Source organism: Prionailurus bengalensis, chromosome A1 (genome assembly GCF_016509475.1).
Source record: "Prionailurus bengalensis isolate Pbe53 chromosome A1, Fcat_Pben_1.1_paternal_pri, whole genome shotgun sequence".
In the NCBI taxonomy this organism is placed as follows: Eukaryota; Metazoa; Chordata; class Mammalia; order Carnivora; family Felidae; genus Prionailurus; species Prionailurus bengalensis.
The window spans coordinates 86222950-86241448 of NC_057343.1; the positions used below are offsets into that span (position 1 = coordinate 86222950).

Genomic DNA, 18499 nt, shown 5'->3' on the forward strand with positions numbered 1-18499 from the left:
CTGACTTTTTATACTGTGATCAATATGATATACACAAGGAAGTAATAAATGACTTACCATATTCTTTCCGGAGTTTACCTTTAAGAGGAAATACACAAATTAGTTAGAGTGAAACTAAAAATTCTGAGAGTTCACTGCTCTGTGAAGGTGATGCAGTTTATTACAGATGGAGGTTGGAAACTATATTTTGTATCTGTGAGCCATGTGTTGTGCAGCTGGATAACAAGTAAATACAAGTTTCATCCTCATAGAGCTTATTCACAGAGTTTTGAGAACCTGTACTATGATTCAGAGAGGTCTGAGTCATGACCCTCTAACACTTTTCAGGATGATATTCTCTCGAGAATAGTGGACCTGTTGGGTATTTAGTAGTTCTGAACTGTCTTACATTAAAATATCCCCAAAGGACAACACTGTAACAAGTATTGCCAAATGCTTTTAAGATTTTTCAAACTGTTTGAATAAATCTCTTTCTGACACTATTAACTACATTTATGACAGTTGGAGGAGGTCATTCAAAGAGAATGAGAGTAAAGTATGTATCTCCAAAATCATATCTCTATACTTAGGAGAGTGCAAAATGTTATTATCTTAAACCCTTGTTCACACAGCAAGATTTTTTTTTAACTGAAGCATAATTGACCGGATATACTTTATTAGTTTCCACTACCAAAAGGTAGTGATTGAATATTTATGTTTTATGAAATCATGAGCAAATTGAGTCTAGTTATTATTGACCGCCATACAAATATAATAGAATAGTATTGACTATATTCCCTATGCTGTACATTATATACCCATTTTTAATTTTATTTTTTACTTTTTTTTAATATGAAATTTATTGTCAAATTGGTTTCCATACAACACTCAGTGGTCATCCCAACAGGTTCCCTCCTCAATACCCATCACTCAACTTCCCCTCCCTCCTATCCCCCATCAAACCCTCAGTTTGTTCTCAGTTTTTAAGTCTCTTATGTTTTGGGTCCCTCCCTCTCTAACTTTTTTTTTCCTTCCCCTCCCCCATGCTAAGTGAAATAAGTCATACAGAGAAAGACAGATACCATATGTTTTCACTCTTATGTGGATCCTGAGAAACTATACCCATTTTCTAAATATATTTTGTTACTGAAAGATAGCACCTGTTATTTCCCTTTACTCATTTCATTTATTCCCCCACCAATATCCTCTATAACTACCATCAGTTATTCTCTGCATCTAAAACCACAGTTTGTTTCGTTCTGTTCCTTAGTTTGTTTTAATTTTTATTTGTATTAAAAAAATAATATTTATTTATTTTTGAGAGCGAGAGAGAGAGAGAGAGAGCGCACAAGTGTGGGCGGGGAGAAGAAAGAGAGGGAGATACAGAATCCAAAGAAGACTCCAGGCTCTGAGATGTCAGCACAGAACCCAGACTAGGGCTCGGACTCACAAACCACGAGATTATGACCTGAGCAGAAGTCAGACGTTCAATCAACTGAGCCACCCAGGTATCTCTGTTTTGATTTTTAGATTCCACATGCAAAAGAAATCATATGGTATTTGGCTTTCTTCATTTCACTTAGCATAGTACTATCTAGGTACATCCATATTGTCTTAAATGGCAATATCTCATTCTTTCTTAATTCATTTTATGGCTAAGTAATATTCCATTATATATACATAAACATATATATATATATATACACACACACTATGTTTTATTTATCCATTCAACAATAATTGGACATTTATGTTTCTTCCATATCTTGGCTATGTAAGTAATGCTGTAATAAACATAGAAATGCTTTTTAAATTTGTGTTTTTAATTTTTAGATAATTACCTTGTACTGGAATTACTGGATAATGTGATAATTCAATTTTATTTATTTTGAATATCCTCAAGCAGTTTTCAATAATGGCTGCACCAATTTATATTCCCACCAACAGTTCACATTATCCCCTTTCCACATATTTACGATTTGTTGTTTCCTGTCCTTTTGATATTAGTCATGGTGATAGATGTGAGATTATATATTACTGTGGCTTTGATATATATTTTCCTAATGGTTAGTGATGTTTAGCATATTTTCCTGTAACCATTGTATATCTGTACGTCTTTTTTGAAAATTCCAGTCAGATATTTGCCCATTTTTAAATTGGGTTGCTTGAGTTTTTCATATTGAATTGTATGAGTTTGTTATATATTTTCATAGTGAATCCCTTATTAGATACATAATTTGAAAATATCTATTCCCATTAAGTGGGTTGTGTTTTCATTTTGTTAATAGTTACATTGGCTGTGAAAAAATTGTTTGATATGGTCCTAATAGTTTGTTTTTGTTTTTGCTGTCCTTGCCTGAGGAACCAGATTCAAGTAAATATTGCTCAGACTTTTGTCAAAGAACTCACTGCTTATGTTTTCTTCTAAGACTTTTATGGTTTAGATATTACATTTATGTCTTCCCACCCATTATCAATTTACTTTTGTTTATGGTGTGAAAGTGGTCAAATTTCATTATTTTGCAAGTATCTTTTTAGTTTTCTCAACATCATTTATTGAATGGATAGTTTCCCCATTGTATATTCTTGCCTCTTTTGTCACTGAATAATTGTCCATATAAGTGAGGACTTATTTGGGGGCTATTCTGTTGTGCTCATGTATCTATTTATCCACATTTGTGCCAATAAAGTACTCTTCTCATTATTATAGCTTTACAGTACATTTTGGTATCCAGAAGGGTGATACCATGAGCTTTTCCTTCCTTTTCAAGGTTTCCTGCTTCAGAGCTAAAATGATTGCATAGTAGGAGAACTTTAAGCTTTTCTCATTACTTAAACAAAGCTAGATGGCTGTCAAATCATTCTGAATACCTATGAAATTGACCTGAAGACTGGCAGAACAACTTCACAACTAGAGGGAGAGAAAAGGCGACATTGAGGAAAGTAGGAAATGCAAAGACATGGTTTGGGGGAGACATGGATCCTGGGCACTGTGGAAGGGAGGGACCCCTGGTTGCAGAGAAAGACAAGAGAGAGACAGAGACAGAGACAAAGACAGAGAGAGAGAGAGAGAGAGGGAGAGGATTATGCAGGGGAATGCACAAGGAGGACACTTCCTCAAAGCCATTGACTGGGAATAACAAAGGAGCTTATTTCCTAGATTTTTTTTTTTTTTTAATCCAGTAGGGCTTAAAGCCTGGAGTTTTTAACGTCAGGAGTCTTAACTGGGATACAGAACAAAAAGTACTGTCCTACTCCTGTGGAGAAGACAGGCAAACACCACAAGGGCAGATGGCTTGGCTGGAGGAATGCTTGGGGAATACAGGTAGGGATTGTTATTCTTCTTGGAGCACTTGAGTGGCAGGTGGCATTCATAGGGACCCCTCTACAGGGACAAAAGTTTCAGAATGTTCCACTTCCCTCCCACACCATTGATAATAATTTCAAAGCCTTCTGTCAAAGGCAGCTCAACCCTGACACTGTCTTCCTAGCCTGTGATTGCCCTTATCAGCAAAACCTGCATCAGTCTCAGTGAGATGAGACCCTCTTCCAGAAGACCAGTGCAGCCCCTGCCCAAACCATGTCCCTAAAGTCTGTTGTTTTCAAAGTTGGGAGCCTTTCCTGGAATGGACCCTGCAATGCTCATTGCTAGAAGACAGGCAAACTACCTAGGGACGGACAGCATGGAAATGAGAATCTGAAAAACACAGGGAACACACAGAGGGGAGATTATTCACTCTTCAGTGAGTGCTTCTCTGAGAGCAGTAGACACAAGAACCCCTCACTGGAAACAAAGGAGTTGGTTGGTGATATCTGTCTCCCTCACCACTCAGCATAAACACAGAACAACCTTTAGTAAATACACAGTGCTGAGACTGGCTGCCTACCTTGCTTACACCAAGTCTCACACCCCTGTGCTCTGCCAATATTTCCATTCCCTGTCAAGTGTGCCTCAGTCCCAGCAAGGCAGGTTCCTTCCTCAGTGGACCGACAGAAATGCTGTCCACACCGTGTCTCCCAACCACAGTGTCCTGCAAGGCTTCAGTTCTACTGGAAGTCACATCAGCTATCATATAATAAGCAGACCAGAGCATACCTAGTTAAAATTTGCCACACTCTGGCAAACAAAAACTCAAAAAGTAGGGATTGAGGGAACATACATCAAAAAAATAATGGCCATATATGAAAGACCCATAGTTAACATCATCTCACTAGAGAAAAATTGAAAGATTTTCATCTACAGTCAGGAACAAAACAGGGATATCCATTCTCATCACTGTTATTTGACACTGAAAGTACAAGCCTCAGCAATCAGACAGTTAAAGAAATAAAAAGCATCCAAATAGATAGGGAAAAAGTCAGTCTTTCACTACTTGCAGATTAAATGATATAGACAACCCAAAAGACTCCATGAAAAAATTCCTAGAAATGATACAGGAATCCAATAAGACCACAGGATACACAATCAATGTACAGAAATCTTGTACAGAAGTACAATGTATAGAAATGTGCAGAAATGTTGAATTCCTAATACATCAACGATGAAGCAGCAGAAAAAGAAACTAAATAATTGATCCTATTTATAATTGCACCAACAACCATAAGATACCTAGGAATAAACCTAACCAGAGAGGTGAATGATTTGTAATCTAAAAACTACAAAATGCTGATGAAAGATATTGAAGAAGACACAAGGAAATGGGAAAAAAATTCTATGGTTATGGTTACAATGAATCCATACTGTTAAAATGCCTCAGCATTTTAGAATGCATAAGCATTCTATGTTGTAAAAAGATGTTGAGAATGGACATACTTGTCATGTTCTGAACATGGAGGAAAAGTTTTCAGCTTTTCATCATTAAGTATAATGTTAGCTGTGGGATCTCAAGTAATCAATCTAAACTTACTGCTAAAGGAGCTAGAAAGGGAAAGGACAACCAAAAATGCTACTCAAAATGAAGATTAGAGCAGAGGTAAATGAAATAGAGACAAAAGTTGAAAATATAAATGAAACCAAGAGCTGCTTCTTTGAAAAGTTAGACAAAATTGGTAAATTTATAGCCTGGTTTATTAAGAAAAAAAAAGAGAGGACACAATAAATAAAATCAGATAATGGAAAAAAAAACAAAGCAGGTTTGCAAAGATTATAAGAGAATATTATTTAAAAAATGCCAACAAATTGGACAACCTAGAAAAAAATAGGTAAATTCCTAGAAAGATACCAAGTTCCAAAACTCGATCAGGAAAAATAGAAAATTTGAAAAGCCACTTAATAATAATAAAATTAGTAATTAATAAACTTTTAACAAACAGGAGTCCAGGACTAATGGTGTCACTGGTAAGTTCTACCAAACATCTAAAGAAGCATTAATACCTATTCTTCTGAAACTATATTAAAAAATAGAATATGGAAGAAAGCATTCAAATTCTTTTTATGAGGTTAGTATTACCCTGAGACCAAACCAAAGGTACAGAAAAACATAACAAAACAAAATACTAAAAATAAACAAAAACAAACAAACAAAAAACAAAAATACAACTACAGGCTAGTATCTATGATGAACATGCATGAAAATTGCCAAAAAAATATATATTAGCAAAGCCAAATTCAACAATACATTAAAAAAAAATCACTAACCATGATCAAGTAGTAATTATTTCAGGGATGCAAGCATGTTTTCACCATTCACATACCAATCAATGTGATTAATGTCATTAATAAGAGAAAGGATAAAAAACATATGATCATCTCACTAGAGGAAGAAAAAGGATTTGTCAAATTACGACATTCCTTCCTGATAAAAACTCTTAACAAAGTGGATTTAGAGGGAAAATATCTCAACATAATAATGGTGATATATAAAAAATTCAATCTAACATCATACAATAGTGAAAAACTGAAATCTTTCCCTCTAAGTTTTGAATATGACAGGGATATTCAGTCTTACCACTTTTATTCCTCATAGTAGTGCTGAAAATCCTAGCTGCCACAATTAGACAATAATAATAATAATAATATATTCAAATTGCAATGACACAAGCAAATGGAAAAATGTATTATACTTGCTTTTTAGAATAATTTATATATTTAAAATGTCCATCCTACCTAAAGCAACCTAAAGTTTCAGTACAAATCCAACAAAATGCCAATAACATCTTTTAAGATAACTTGAACAAATAATCCTAAAACTTTTATGGAATCACAGAAAAAAAAAACTTGTATAACTAATGAAATCTTGATTTCAGAACAAAGATAATGGAATCACAATGGCAGATTTAATGATAGACTACAAACTGCAGTAATCAAGGCAGTATAGTACTAACACAAAAATAGACACATAGATCAATAGAATAGGATATAGAGCACAGAAATAAGCCCACATGTATATAGTCAACCTATGACAGAAGATGCAAGAATATATCATGAGAAAACAAGGTTTTTCAACAAGTGGTGTTGAGAAAACTGCAAAGTATATGTGAAAGAATGAAACTGGACCACTTTCTTACACAATACACAAAAATACAATAAATATGGCTTGATGATCTAAATGTGAGACCTGAAGTCATAAAGCTTCTAAAAGAAAACAGTGGCAGTAATCTCTTGGTCATTAGTTTAGCATCATATTTATGAACATATTGCCCCAGGAAAGGAAAAATAAAAGCAAAAATAAAGTACTGGGACAACACTAAGGTAAAAATTCTTCAACAGAAAAGGAAGTCATCAACAAAATATAAAGGCAAATCCTTGAATGAGAGAAGTTTGAAAATAATATATCCAAGAAGAGGTTAATATCCAAATATGTAAAGAATTTATACAGCATGAACAATACCAAAAACAATCTGATTTAAAAATGGGCAGAGGACCTGAATAGACATTTTTTTCTAAAGAAAACAAACAGATTGTCAACATATACTTGATAATATATTCAACATTAGTAATTATAAACAATTTACAAATCAAAAACACAATAAGATTATCACCTTACACTTGTTTGAATGGCTGATTCCAAAAAGACAAGAAATAACATAAGATGACGAGGGGGTAGAGTAAAGGGAACTCTCAGACACTGTTGGTGGGAATGTAACCTGGTGGAGCCATTGGGGAAAACAGTATGGAGATTGTGCAAAAATTTAAAAATAGAAACACCATATGATCCATAAATCCACCACTGGGTATTTACCTCCCAAAATGAAAATGCTACTTTTTTTTAATTTGAGTTTCAAGTCTTTACTTAAATTCCAGTTAGTTGAAATACAGTGCAGTATTGGTTTCAGAAGTAGAATTTAGTCATTCATCAGTTCTATAGATACCCGTTACCCATCACAACCAATGCCCTCATTAATACCCATCACTCATTTAACCCATTGGTCAGCCCACCTTCCCTCCAGCAACCCTCAGTTTATTGTCTACTTAAGAATCAGTTTTATGGTTTGCCTCTCTCTCTTTTCCCTTCATATGTTCATTTGTTTTGTTTCTTAAATTCCATATTTGAATGAAATCATATGGTATGTGTCTTTCTCTGAATGACTTATTTCACCTTGCATGATAATCTCTAGCTACATCCATGACTTCCCAAATGGCAAGATTTCATTCTTTTTTTTTCTGTTGCTGAGTAATATTCCATTATACACACACACACACACACACACACACACACACACATTACATTATACATTACATTACATATACATTATGTATATGTATATTTTTTTCACATGTTCATTATTGATTCATCAGTTTATGGGAATTTGAGCGCTTTTTTTTGCAAATTTGCATAGTTTGGGTATATTAGATAATGCTTCTAAACACAACAGATGCATGTACGCCTTTAAATCAGTATTTTTTGTATCCTTTGGGTAAATACTTAGTAGTGCAATTGCTGGATCTTATGGTAGTTCTATTTTTAACTTTTTGAGGAATTTACATACTGTTTTCCAAGCGGTTTAACCAGTTTGCATTCCCATCAACAGTGTAAGGGGGTTCCCCTTTCTGTGTATCCTTGCCAACATCTGTTTTTTCCTGTGTTGTTAATTCTGGCCCTTCTCACTGGTTTGAGATGATATTTAATTTTACTTTTGATTTGTGTTTCCTTATTGATGAGTGATATTGACCATCTTTTCTTGCTTCTCTTAGCCATTAACACCTTTTTTAGAAAAAAGTGTATATTCATATCATTTGCCCATTTTTTAACTGTATTATTTGTTGTTTTGATGTTGAGTTTTAAAAGTTCTTCATCTATTTTGGATAATAACCCTTTACCAGATATGTCAATTGTAAATATCTCCTCCTATTCCAAATGTCTCCTTTTAGTTTGATTGTTTTCTTCACTGTAGAGATGCTTTATCTTGGTAAATTTCCAATAGTTTGTTTTTGCTTTTGTTTTCCTTGCCTCTGGAGAAACAGCTAGTAATGGCCAATGTGAAAGAGGTTACTGCCTGTTTTCTCCTCTAAGATTTCAATGATTTCCTCACTAACATTTATGCATCTTACCCTCTTTTAATTTACTTTTGTGTATGGTATTCAGAGTGGTCCTTTTCCTTCTTTAGCCTCTTGCTTTCAAGTTTTCCCAACATCATTTGTACAAGAGACTGTCTTCTTCACATTGGATATTCTTTCCTATTTTGTCAAAGATAAGTTGCCCATATAGTTGTGGGTCCATTTCCGGGTTTTCTATTCTTTTCCATTGATGTATGGGTCTGTTGTAGTGCCAGTATCATATTGTCTTGATCATTACAACTTTGTAATATAACTTGAAGTCTGGAATTATGATGTCTCCAGCTTTTCTTTTCATTTTCAAGGTTGTTTTTGCTATTCCAGGTCTTCTGTGGTTCCATAAATTCTTAGAAATATTCCATCTCTCTGAAAAATGCTGGTGTATTTTGTTAGGGTTTGCATTAAATATGGCAATTTTTTGGTAGTATAGACATTTTGACAATTTTCGATATTCAGTATCATGTTGTCTGCAAATAGTGAGTATTTGACTTCTTTGTAGCCAATTTTGATGCTTTATATGTCTTTTTGTCATCTGATATCTCAGGCTAGAATTTCCAGTAGTATTTTTAATAACTGCTGAGAGTGGGTATCACTGTCATGCTCCTGTATCATGGAGGAAAACCTCTCAGTTTTTCTCCATATCAGATGATATTAGCTGTGTGCCTTTTCCTTATGGCCTTTATGATGTTGCAGCATGTTCCCTCTATCTCTACTTTATTGAGGTTTATGTTTTTTTAAATATTTGATGCTGTACTTTGTTAAATTATTTTTCTGCATCCATTTAGAGGAATGTATTGTCCCTATTCTTTATTTTGTTAACGTGGTGTATCATGTTGATTGATTTTGCAAATATTGAACCACACTTGCAGCCCAGGAATAAATCCCACTTGATCATGGTGAATAATTCTATTAATGTACCTTAGATTCAATTTTCTACTTGAGGGATATTGTTGAGGGATATTGGCCTTTAATTTTCCCTGTTTGTGGGATTTTTATCTGGTTTTGGAATCACAATAATGCTGGCCTCATAGAATGAGTTTGGAAGTTTTCTTTCTGTTTCTATTTTTTGGAACATTTTTAGAAAAATAGGTATTAAGTCTTCTGTACATTTTTGTTGAAATTCACTTGTGAAGACTCTTGCCCTGAACTTTTTTTGTTGGGGGATTTTTGATTAATGATTCCATTTTTGTTGGTGGTGGTGGTTATTGGTCTGTTCAAGTTTTCAATTTCTTTCCATTTAAATTTGGTAGTTTATATGTTTCTAGGAGTTTGTACATTTATACCAAGTTGCCCAGTTTCCTGACATATAATGTTTCATGACATTCTCTTATAATTGTATTAATGTAGTGTTTGTTGTGATCTCCCCTCCTTTATTTGTGATTTTATTTATTGAGGTCCTTTCTCTTTCTTTTTGATAAATCTGGCTAGGAGTTTATAAATGTTATTAGTTTTTTCAACCAGATCCTTTTCCCATTCGCCTGTTCTTTTTTTCCTCATTATTTTCTCTATCATAAATTTCGGCTCTAATCTGTCTTAATTATCTTATTCTGCTGGTTTGAGGCTTTGTTTGTTGTTGTTTACATAGCTCTTTCAGGTGTAAGCTTAGTTTTTGTATTTGAGATTTTTCTTACTTCTTGAAAGAGGCCTCTATTACTCTATATTTCCCTTTTTCTACAGCTTATGCTTCATCCCAAAGGTCTTGGGCCATCTTGTTTTCATTATCATTTGTTTCTGTGTATTTTTTTTATTTCTTCTTTAATTCCCTGGTTAATCCATCCATTCCTGAGTAAGATGTCCTTTAACCTCCATGTATTTTTGATGTTTCCATTTTTTTTTCTTGTGGTCAATTTCAAATTTCATGACATTGTGGTCAGAAAACATATATGTTATGATCTGAAAGTTTTTTGTACTTGTTGAGGCATGATTTGTGACAAAGTAGGTGATCTATTCTGGAAAATATCCCATGTGCACTTGAAAAACATGGTAATCTGATAGTTTAGGAAGAAATGTTTTGACTATATCTGTTAAGCCCATTTGGCTCAGGGTGTCACTCAAAGCTATTGTTTCCTTGTTGATGTTCTGCTCATATTATCTTTCCATTGCTGCAAGTGAATGTTAAATTCCTCTCCTATTATTTTATTATTACCAATTAGTTCCTTTATGTTTGTTATTAATTGTTTTATAAATTGCAGTGCTTTCCTTTTGGGTGCATAAATATTTACAATTGTTAGATTTTCTTGTTGGATAGCCTCCTTCATTATGATACAATGTCCTTCTTTATCTCATATTATAGTTTTCAGTTTAAAATGTAGTATGTCTGGGGGTGCCTGGGTGGCTCAGTCGGTTGGGCATCCAACTTCAGCTCAGGTCACGATCTCATGGTTTGTGAGTTCCAGCCCCGCATCAGGCTCTGCGCTGACAGCTCGGAGCCTGGAGCCTGCTTCGGATTCTCTGTCTCTGTCTCTGTCTCTCTCTGCCCCTACCCCGCTCATGCTCTGTCTGTCTGTCTCTCTCTCAAAAAATAAATAAATGTTAAAAATTTTTTTTAATGTAGTATGTCTGTTATAAATATTGCCAGTAAAGCTTTCTTTTGACATCTATTTGCATTGTAAATGTTTCTGCATCCCCTCACTTTCAGTTTGCTTGTGTTTTGAGGTCTAAAATGAGTCTGTTGTAGTCAGCATAAGTGTGTCTTTTTCTCTTACATATCCATTTTGACACACTGTTTTTTGATTAGATCATTTATTCAATTTACGGTGTAATTTTTTTTCAGAATAATTATTGATATATCATAATCAATGGTCTTAGTGCTGTTGTAGTGATTGTTTTGTAATTATTTTGAGAGATACTCTCTGTGTCTTTCTAGTCTTCTTCCCATTGAAAGAGTTCCCTTTCATAATTCTTGCAGGACTGGTTGAGAGTACTCTATTTGTTTTTGTTTATCTGTGAAACTCTTTATCTCTCCTGTTCTGAATGATAGCCTTGCTGGATACCTTACTACTGACTGCAGATTTTTCCCATTCAGCACATTGAATATATCATGGAACCCTTTTCTGGCCTGCCAAGTGTCTGTGGAGAAAACTGCTGCTAACCTTATTGGTCTACCTTTATGAGTTAGTGACTTCTTTTTTCTTGTTGCTTTTAAGATTTTTTCTTTATCTTTATATTTGCAAATTTAGACACAATATGTCTTGATTTTTACCTGCTTTTGTTCATTTTGATGGAAGTTATATGTGCGTCCTGAATTTGGAAGTCTATTTCCTTCCCCAGATTCGGAAGTCTTCAACTATAATTGTCTCAGATAAACCATCTGCCACCTTTTCTCTCTCTTCTTCTGGGACTGCTATTGTAAGAATGTCATTACATTTAATGAAATCACTGATTACATATGTCTACTTTCATGGTTCAAAATTTTCCTTCTCTCTTTTGATCAGCTTCTTTATTTTCCATAAATCTATCCCCTTTGTCACCTCTTCCTTCCTCTGCTTCTTTCATTCTTGTAGTCATTGAATCCAGTCAGTTTTGAATCTCCATTATTGCATGTTTCATTTCAGCATGATTGGTTTTAAGATCTTTTCTATTTGGGGTAATAGGCTCCCTGGTGTCTTCTATGCTTTTCTCAAGCATAGGTAGTATTCTTATAATTGTTGCTTCAAATTGTGAATCATGTATATTACCTATATCTGTTTCAAGTGGATCACTGGCTGTGACATTTTGTTGTACTTTTTTGGGGGAATGAGTTGGTCTGTCTTGACATTTTGTCTAAGTCTCTTTTCTTCTGTGTTAGGTACGTCTGTTATGTTTTGTGCTCCTGAGAGTAATGGCTTTATGAAGAGCAGGTCAAATCATGTCCAGAGACCCATGCTTCAAAATGTATCTGTGGTGTGGCACTCTGCTGCTGTTATGCATGCTCTATTCCTCAAGTTAGTCCTCTTGAGTTTCTCCTGCCAGCTGTGGGGAATGTATAGACCTTGGCCACAAATTGTCAAATTTTAAATAGGTGTCCTCTAATCTACTTGTTAATAAGGATGTGAGTCTATTCCCCTTATACTTCCCCTTATACATGAATCTTTGCAGAACTCTATGATTGGTAGAGGTGGTGCATAAGAAGGATTCTGCTGGTCCTCTGGAGGGGACCTGCTTTGCTAGTCCTTTGACACACTTGCCAGAGAAAAGTAGTACCAGTAGAATGCTGGACAGTGGGGCTGGGTGTAAGCAACTGAAACAGCCAATGTTGTCACTGTGCTGTTTAATGAAGTTAGTTTATGCTGCAGGACAGAGGAGGAAAATTATCACTCCAGCTCCATTGTCCCCAGAATGGGTAGTTTCTGCTGTCTGCAGTCAGGGAAGCTCTCCCAGAAGAGCAGATAATTTCCCCTTTTGTGTGATAGTTTTTTTGAGACTGCTGTTTTTACACTGTCTGTTTCTGGTTTTCCTACCTGACTGGAGAAGCACATTGTGCTTTGTTTCTATCCTGGCCAAGCCAGCTGAGTTTTAAAATCCAAACTTTAGGGACCTGGTGTGGTGGCAACATATATAATGTTACTTAGCTTTAAAAAAATAATGAGATCATGCTATTTTCCAAAACATGCATTGTTCAAGAGGGTATTATGATAAGTGAAATAAGTCAGACAGACATGTACCATATAATTTCACTCTATGTGGAATCCAAAAATTCAAAACAAAAAACAAACAAAACAAAACAAAAACAAGGAAACAAGGAAACAAGGAAAAGGCAAACTGTTAAACACAAACAATAAATTGTTGCCACACAGGTGGTGGGTGTGGACAAGGGCACAATAAAAGGATTAAGAATGCAAACATCTACTTATAAAATAAATAAGTCACAAAAATGAAACGTTCAACCTAAAGAATATAGTCAGTAATGGTATAATAGTGTATGGTGACAGATGGTAACTATACTTATTGTGGTGAATATTGAGCAAAGCATAGAAATGTCAAATAAATATGGTGTACACCTGAGAAATTCAATAATATAGGCTAAATTCAATTTTAAAAAATACATTACAAAAAACAAAACAAAACAATATTTTCTTTCTATATGGAAAGCTGTCTCCAGAGATGGCACTTAAACTTCTACTGTGTCTAAAATCTCCTACTTCCCAAGATACCTGTGTATATGATTAAGCCCAGAACTCACAATTCAAAATTCCTGCAATAGGAATAGGTACTACTTATCTTCAATCTCTGACTACCCCAGATTCACATTATCTTTTCAGCTCCAGGGGCCTGTCTCCCCAAGGGCCTAGACTCATTCAGTTAGACTGTGTCCTGGGAATAGGACTAGGAATAATGTTCAATATCTACATCTTACAGTATTGCACTCATTGTAACTAAATGCAAGTACATGCATCTGTCCCAGTCCAAAATGACAAAGAGAGTGTAATTTCAGTTTTCAAAAGTGCTCTGGTCTTTCCTAATGATTCAACACTTTTCAGTACTTAATAACTTTTTTCATTGACATTGTGATTTCTTTAATTTTTTAATGTTTATTTATTTTTGAGAGAGAGAGAGAGAGAGAGGAGGTGCAAATAGAGAGGGAGACACAGAATCCGAAGCAGGTTGCAGGCTCCAAGCTATCAGCACAGAGCTCGACTTGGGGCTGGAAGTCATGAACCATGAGATCATAACCTGAGTCAAAGTCGAACTCATGAACCATGATATCATGACCTAAGCTGAAGTCGGATGTTTAAACAACTGAGCCACTCAGGCACCTCGATATTGTGATTTCTTAACCAAAGCAGAAGAATGCTACTTACCTTAGAAACAAGGCTTGGTTTACTCCTAGATATCTTACCACTTATTCTCAAATTGTAATACCAAAAGTTAAATGGCATCAATTTCCATGTAGCCTGGGAAGCTCCATGTCTTTTTCCTGGATTTGATCTGTTTCTTGTGCATTCATACTTTGTATTGTTTTAGCCCATCAGGTAATTAAAAATAAAATTTAAATTCTAATGTTAATGGTTCTTAATAGTTCTGTAAATTATCAAGTAAATTTTGATACAGCCACATTCTTCATGGTGTGGCTCCTGGCTGCACAGCATTGGCATTTCTCATATGGGACCTTGTTAGAAATGACAATACTTGAGCCTAACGCAGAAATATTGAATCAAAAATTAAGGGATGTGTCCCAGAATTATGTGCTCTCCATGGCATTCTGATCGATTCTTGGTTTTGAGAACATTTACTTTAGCTGGTCCTTAGAAATAACTTAATGAACATAACAGTACATTGTTTCTGCCCTAGTTCTCTGAAACTGACAAATCACAGCTCCTCCTTAGGGATGTTGTTAGAACAATGTTCATATATATTAAACAGTTAAATAGCCCTTACTTAAGTTCTCATCCTGGGCTCTCTTTTTTAACATGGATAAGATTAGTCCTATGGCAACTTGCCTTGCATACACAATTCCTGCAATCTTTTCTTTGGATTCATGTTGGTCAGGCACAACTTGAATTTGTGACCCTGTCCTGTAAACAAATGCTTGAACTGCTCTGAGTTAGAAGTAAACCAACTCACCATGCTTCTTCTTGAGTGAACCTAAAAGGAAAAAGAAAAAGAAAAAGAAAAACAGACAAAAATGAATTTATTAGTAGAACTCATCTATGGTGTGGTTGAGCTTCTCTTTTGGCTCACAAGAGGATACTCTATTAATCCAATTTGACATTCAGGTTTTTAGAGAGTTTCCTTCCACTGTTTAAAAGCATCATGAAGTTCTGTGTGTGCGTGTGCGTGTGTACACACACCTATATTTTAAACCTAAAATAGTAGAATACAGGATTAATAAAATGGGAAATAAAGGTAAAACTTTAAAAGACTTTATTTTTTTTACCATTTATTTATTTCTGAGAGACAGAGAGAGACAGAGCATGAGCAGAGAGAGAGGGAGACAGAATCCTAAGCAGGCTCCAGTCTCCGAGCTGTCAGCACAGAGTCCGATGCGGGCTCGAACTCACAAATGGTGAGATCGTGACCTGAGCCTGAGTCGGATACTTAACCGAGCCACCCAGGCGCCCCTAAAAGACTTTAAATCAATAGCCTGGGGTTAATTATTTCTAACTGCAATGCAATCATTATAGAGAAAAATACCTTATTATTTTAAATATTGTGAATATATATATATATATATACACACACACACACACCATATGTAAATTATATAAATATATAAGAATATATGTAGGATAGATAGATAGGAAGATAGATAGATGATAGATAAATATTATAAGATACCATCTGACTTCTTAATTATTATTAAGTGTATAATCTTTGGCAGTAGTACATTCCACTGTTGTGCAAATATCACCACTATTTCTGAAATATTTTTATCACCCTGCACAGAATATCTATATTAATCAGTAACTTCCCACTGTCTCAAACCTCCAACTCCCTTTAACTCTATGTCTGTTTCTATAAAATCTGATTAGTCTAGGTATTTAATATCAGTTAATCATGCAATATTTCCCTTTTTGTGTCAGGCTTATTTTACTTGGTATAATGTTTTCAAGGCTCATTCATGTTGGACTATATATCACAATATCATCCCTTGCTATGAATAATGAATAATATTTCACTATTTTATGTAATATAGTTAATTTGCCCATTCATGTAATGATGAACATTTGTGTCGTTTCTTTATTTTGGCTGCTATACATAATGCCACGATGAACATTGGCATAAAGAAACTCTTCAACTCCTTGTTTTTAATTATTTGGAGGTATGTTACTAGGAATGGAATTGCTTGATCATATGGTAATTATATTTATAGTTTTTTTGAGGAACTGCCAAAAGTTTTCCACGATGGCTGCAGTATTTGAAATTCCCACCAGCAACGTCCAAGGGTTGTAATTTCTCCATATTCTCCCCAACACTTGTTATTTTCACTTTTAAAAATAATATAGCCCTCCTAAAAGGTGTGAAGTGATATCTCATTGTGGTTTTGGTTTTCATTTCCCTAATGACTAATAGTGTTGAGCTTCTTTTCATGTACTTCTTTGCCATTTTATATCTTCTTTAGAAAAATATGTATTTTTTTTTCTATTTTTAAATTAGGGTTGTTTGTTTTGTTGTTGAATTTGTAAAATTCTTTATGTGCTCTTGAGATAAAACCCTTATTTGATATATATTTTGCAAATATTTTCTCCCATTCGGTAATTTGTCTTTTATCTCTCTTGGTAATGTCCTTTGATACAAAGTAGTTTTAAATGTCAATGAAGTTCTGAGCACCTTGCTGGCTTAGTCTGTGGAGCAGGCAGCTTGATTGTGCAGTTATATGTTTGAGCCCCACATTGGGTGTAGAGATTCCTTAAAAATAAAATCTCTAAAAAGTTAATTAAAGAAGTCAGTGAAGTTCAATTTATGTGTTTTGTTTCCCCCTTTGGTGTTTGTGCTTTTGGTGTCCTGTTTAAGAGTACAATGTCATGACTTGCCCATGTTATTTATTCTATACTTTTTTATTAATCTTTATTTCACTGATATATTTTGAGTTAGTTTTTCTATATATATGAAGCAGAGATCCAACTTCATTCTTTTGCATGTGGAAATGCAGTTATTCCAGAAACACTTGTTAAAGGGACAATATTTACACATAGAATGGACTTTGAGCTTTGTGAAAATTCAATTTGCAATAAAGGTTTACTTATAGACTCTCCATTCTATTTCATTGATGCAGATATGATATACATGATAAAGAGATGAAAGATAGATAGAAGTTAGACAGATAGATATTTATTCAATAACCACACCTTTTTGATTACTGTAGCTTTGCAGTAAGTTTTGAAATGGGAAATTATGATCCCTCTAACTTTGTTCTTCAATTTCAAGATTTTTTTTGTTGTTGCTATCCATGGCCTCTTGTGATCCATAAAAATTTGTATACCAGTTTCCCCACTGTAAGAAGTGAGCTTGGAGTTTTGATAGTGATTGCATTAAGTCTGCTGATCACTTAAGTAATATTGGCATCTTAATCATACTAAATTTGCATTTTTATGAATTCGTGATTTCTTTCCATTTGAAGTCTCTAATTTCTTTCATAAATGGTCTGTAGTTTTTAGTGTGCAATTTTTTACATCCTTGTTTAATTCATTTCTCCTTGCTTAATTTTTCTAGACACTATTGTAAACAGAACTGACTTTTTAATATATTTTTTTCTGATTTTTTTCAGGTCTATAAATATATAACTAATTTTTGTATGTTGATTTTCTACCCTATGAATTTGATAAATTGATTCATTATTTCTATTAACTTTCTTGTGGGTTGTTTGATTTCAACATAGAGGATGATGTCATCTGTGAATAGATTTTGTTTCAATTTTTATTTTCCAATATGAATATCTTTTATGTATTTTCTTTTCCAGTTGCTCTGCATAGAACTTTCAGTACAATGTGTTGAATAGACGTGGTAAAACTGGCAAATTGTTCTTGTTCCTGACTTTAGGAAGAAAGCTTTCAGTTTTTCCCTTTTCATATAGTGCAAGCTTGTGGATTTTGAAAACCTTCCCTTTCTTATGTTGAGGTAATTTCCTTATATTCGTATATTTATTAATGCTTTTAATAAGAAAGAGTGATAGATTTTTTTTAAATGTCTTTTCTGTGTCACTTGAGATTATCATGTAGGCTTCTACCTTTAATTCACTAGTAAGGCCAATTACATTATTTGATTTTCTTATATTGAAACACTCTTGTATTCCCGGGAAAATTCCACTTCATTATAGTGCATGAATCTTTTCATTGCTGTTTAAGATGCTTTTAGATTCAGTTTGGTTGCATTTTGTTAAATACTCGTAAGGATATTAGTCTGTATCCTTTTCTTTCTTTCTTTCTTTCTTTCTTTCAATCAGGCTTTGGTATCAGGGTAATGCTTGCCTCATAAAATGATTTATGAAGAGTTTTGGACTCTTCTATTCCTTGGAAGTGCTGTGAAGCATGGTTTTTAAATCTTTAAATTTTTATATAATTCACCACTAAAGTCATATTGCCCTGAAAATTCTTATTTTGAAAGACT

General features: G+C 34.2%; 1 protein-coding gene across 1 annotated transcript in view; it reads right to left on the reverse strand.

The window, feature by feature from the left end:
* Positions 1 to 18499, reverse strand: part of LOC122479052 (butyrophilin subfamily 1 member A1-like) — a 76243-nt gene that overhangs the window by 13757 nt on the left and 43987 nt on the right. The window contains exons 5-6 of the mRNA XM_043572983.1: positions 15017 to 15037; positions 58 to 78 (exon numbers count right to left, since the gene is read on the reverse strand). Of these exons, the coding sequence (XP_043428918.1) occupies positions 58 to 78; positions 15017 to 15037 (42 nt within the window). The remainder of the gene's footprint in view (positions 1 to 57; positions 79 to 15016; positions 15038 to 18499) is intronic.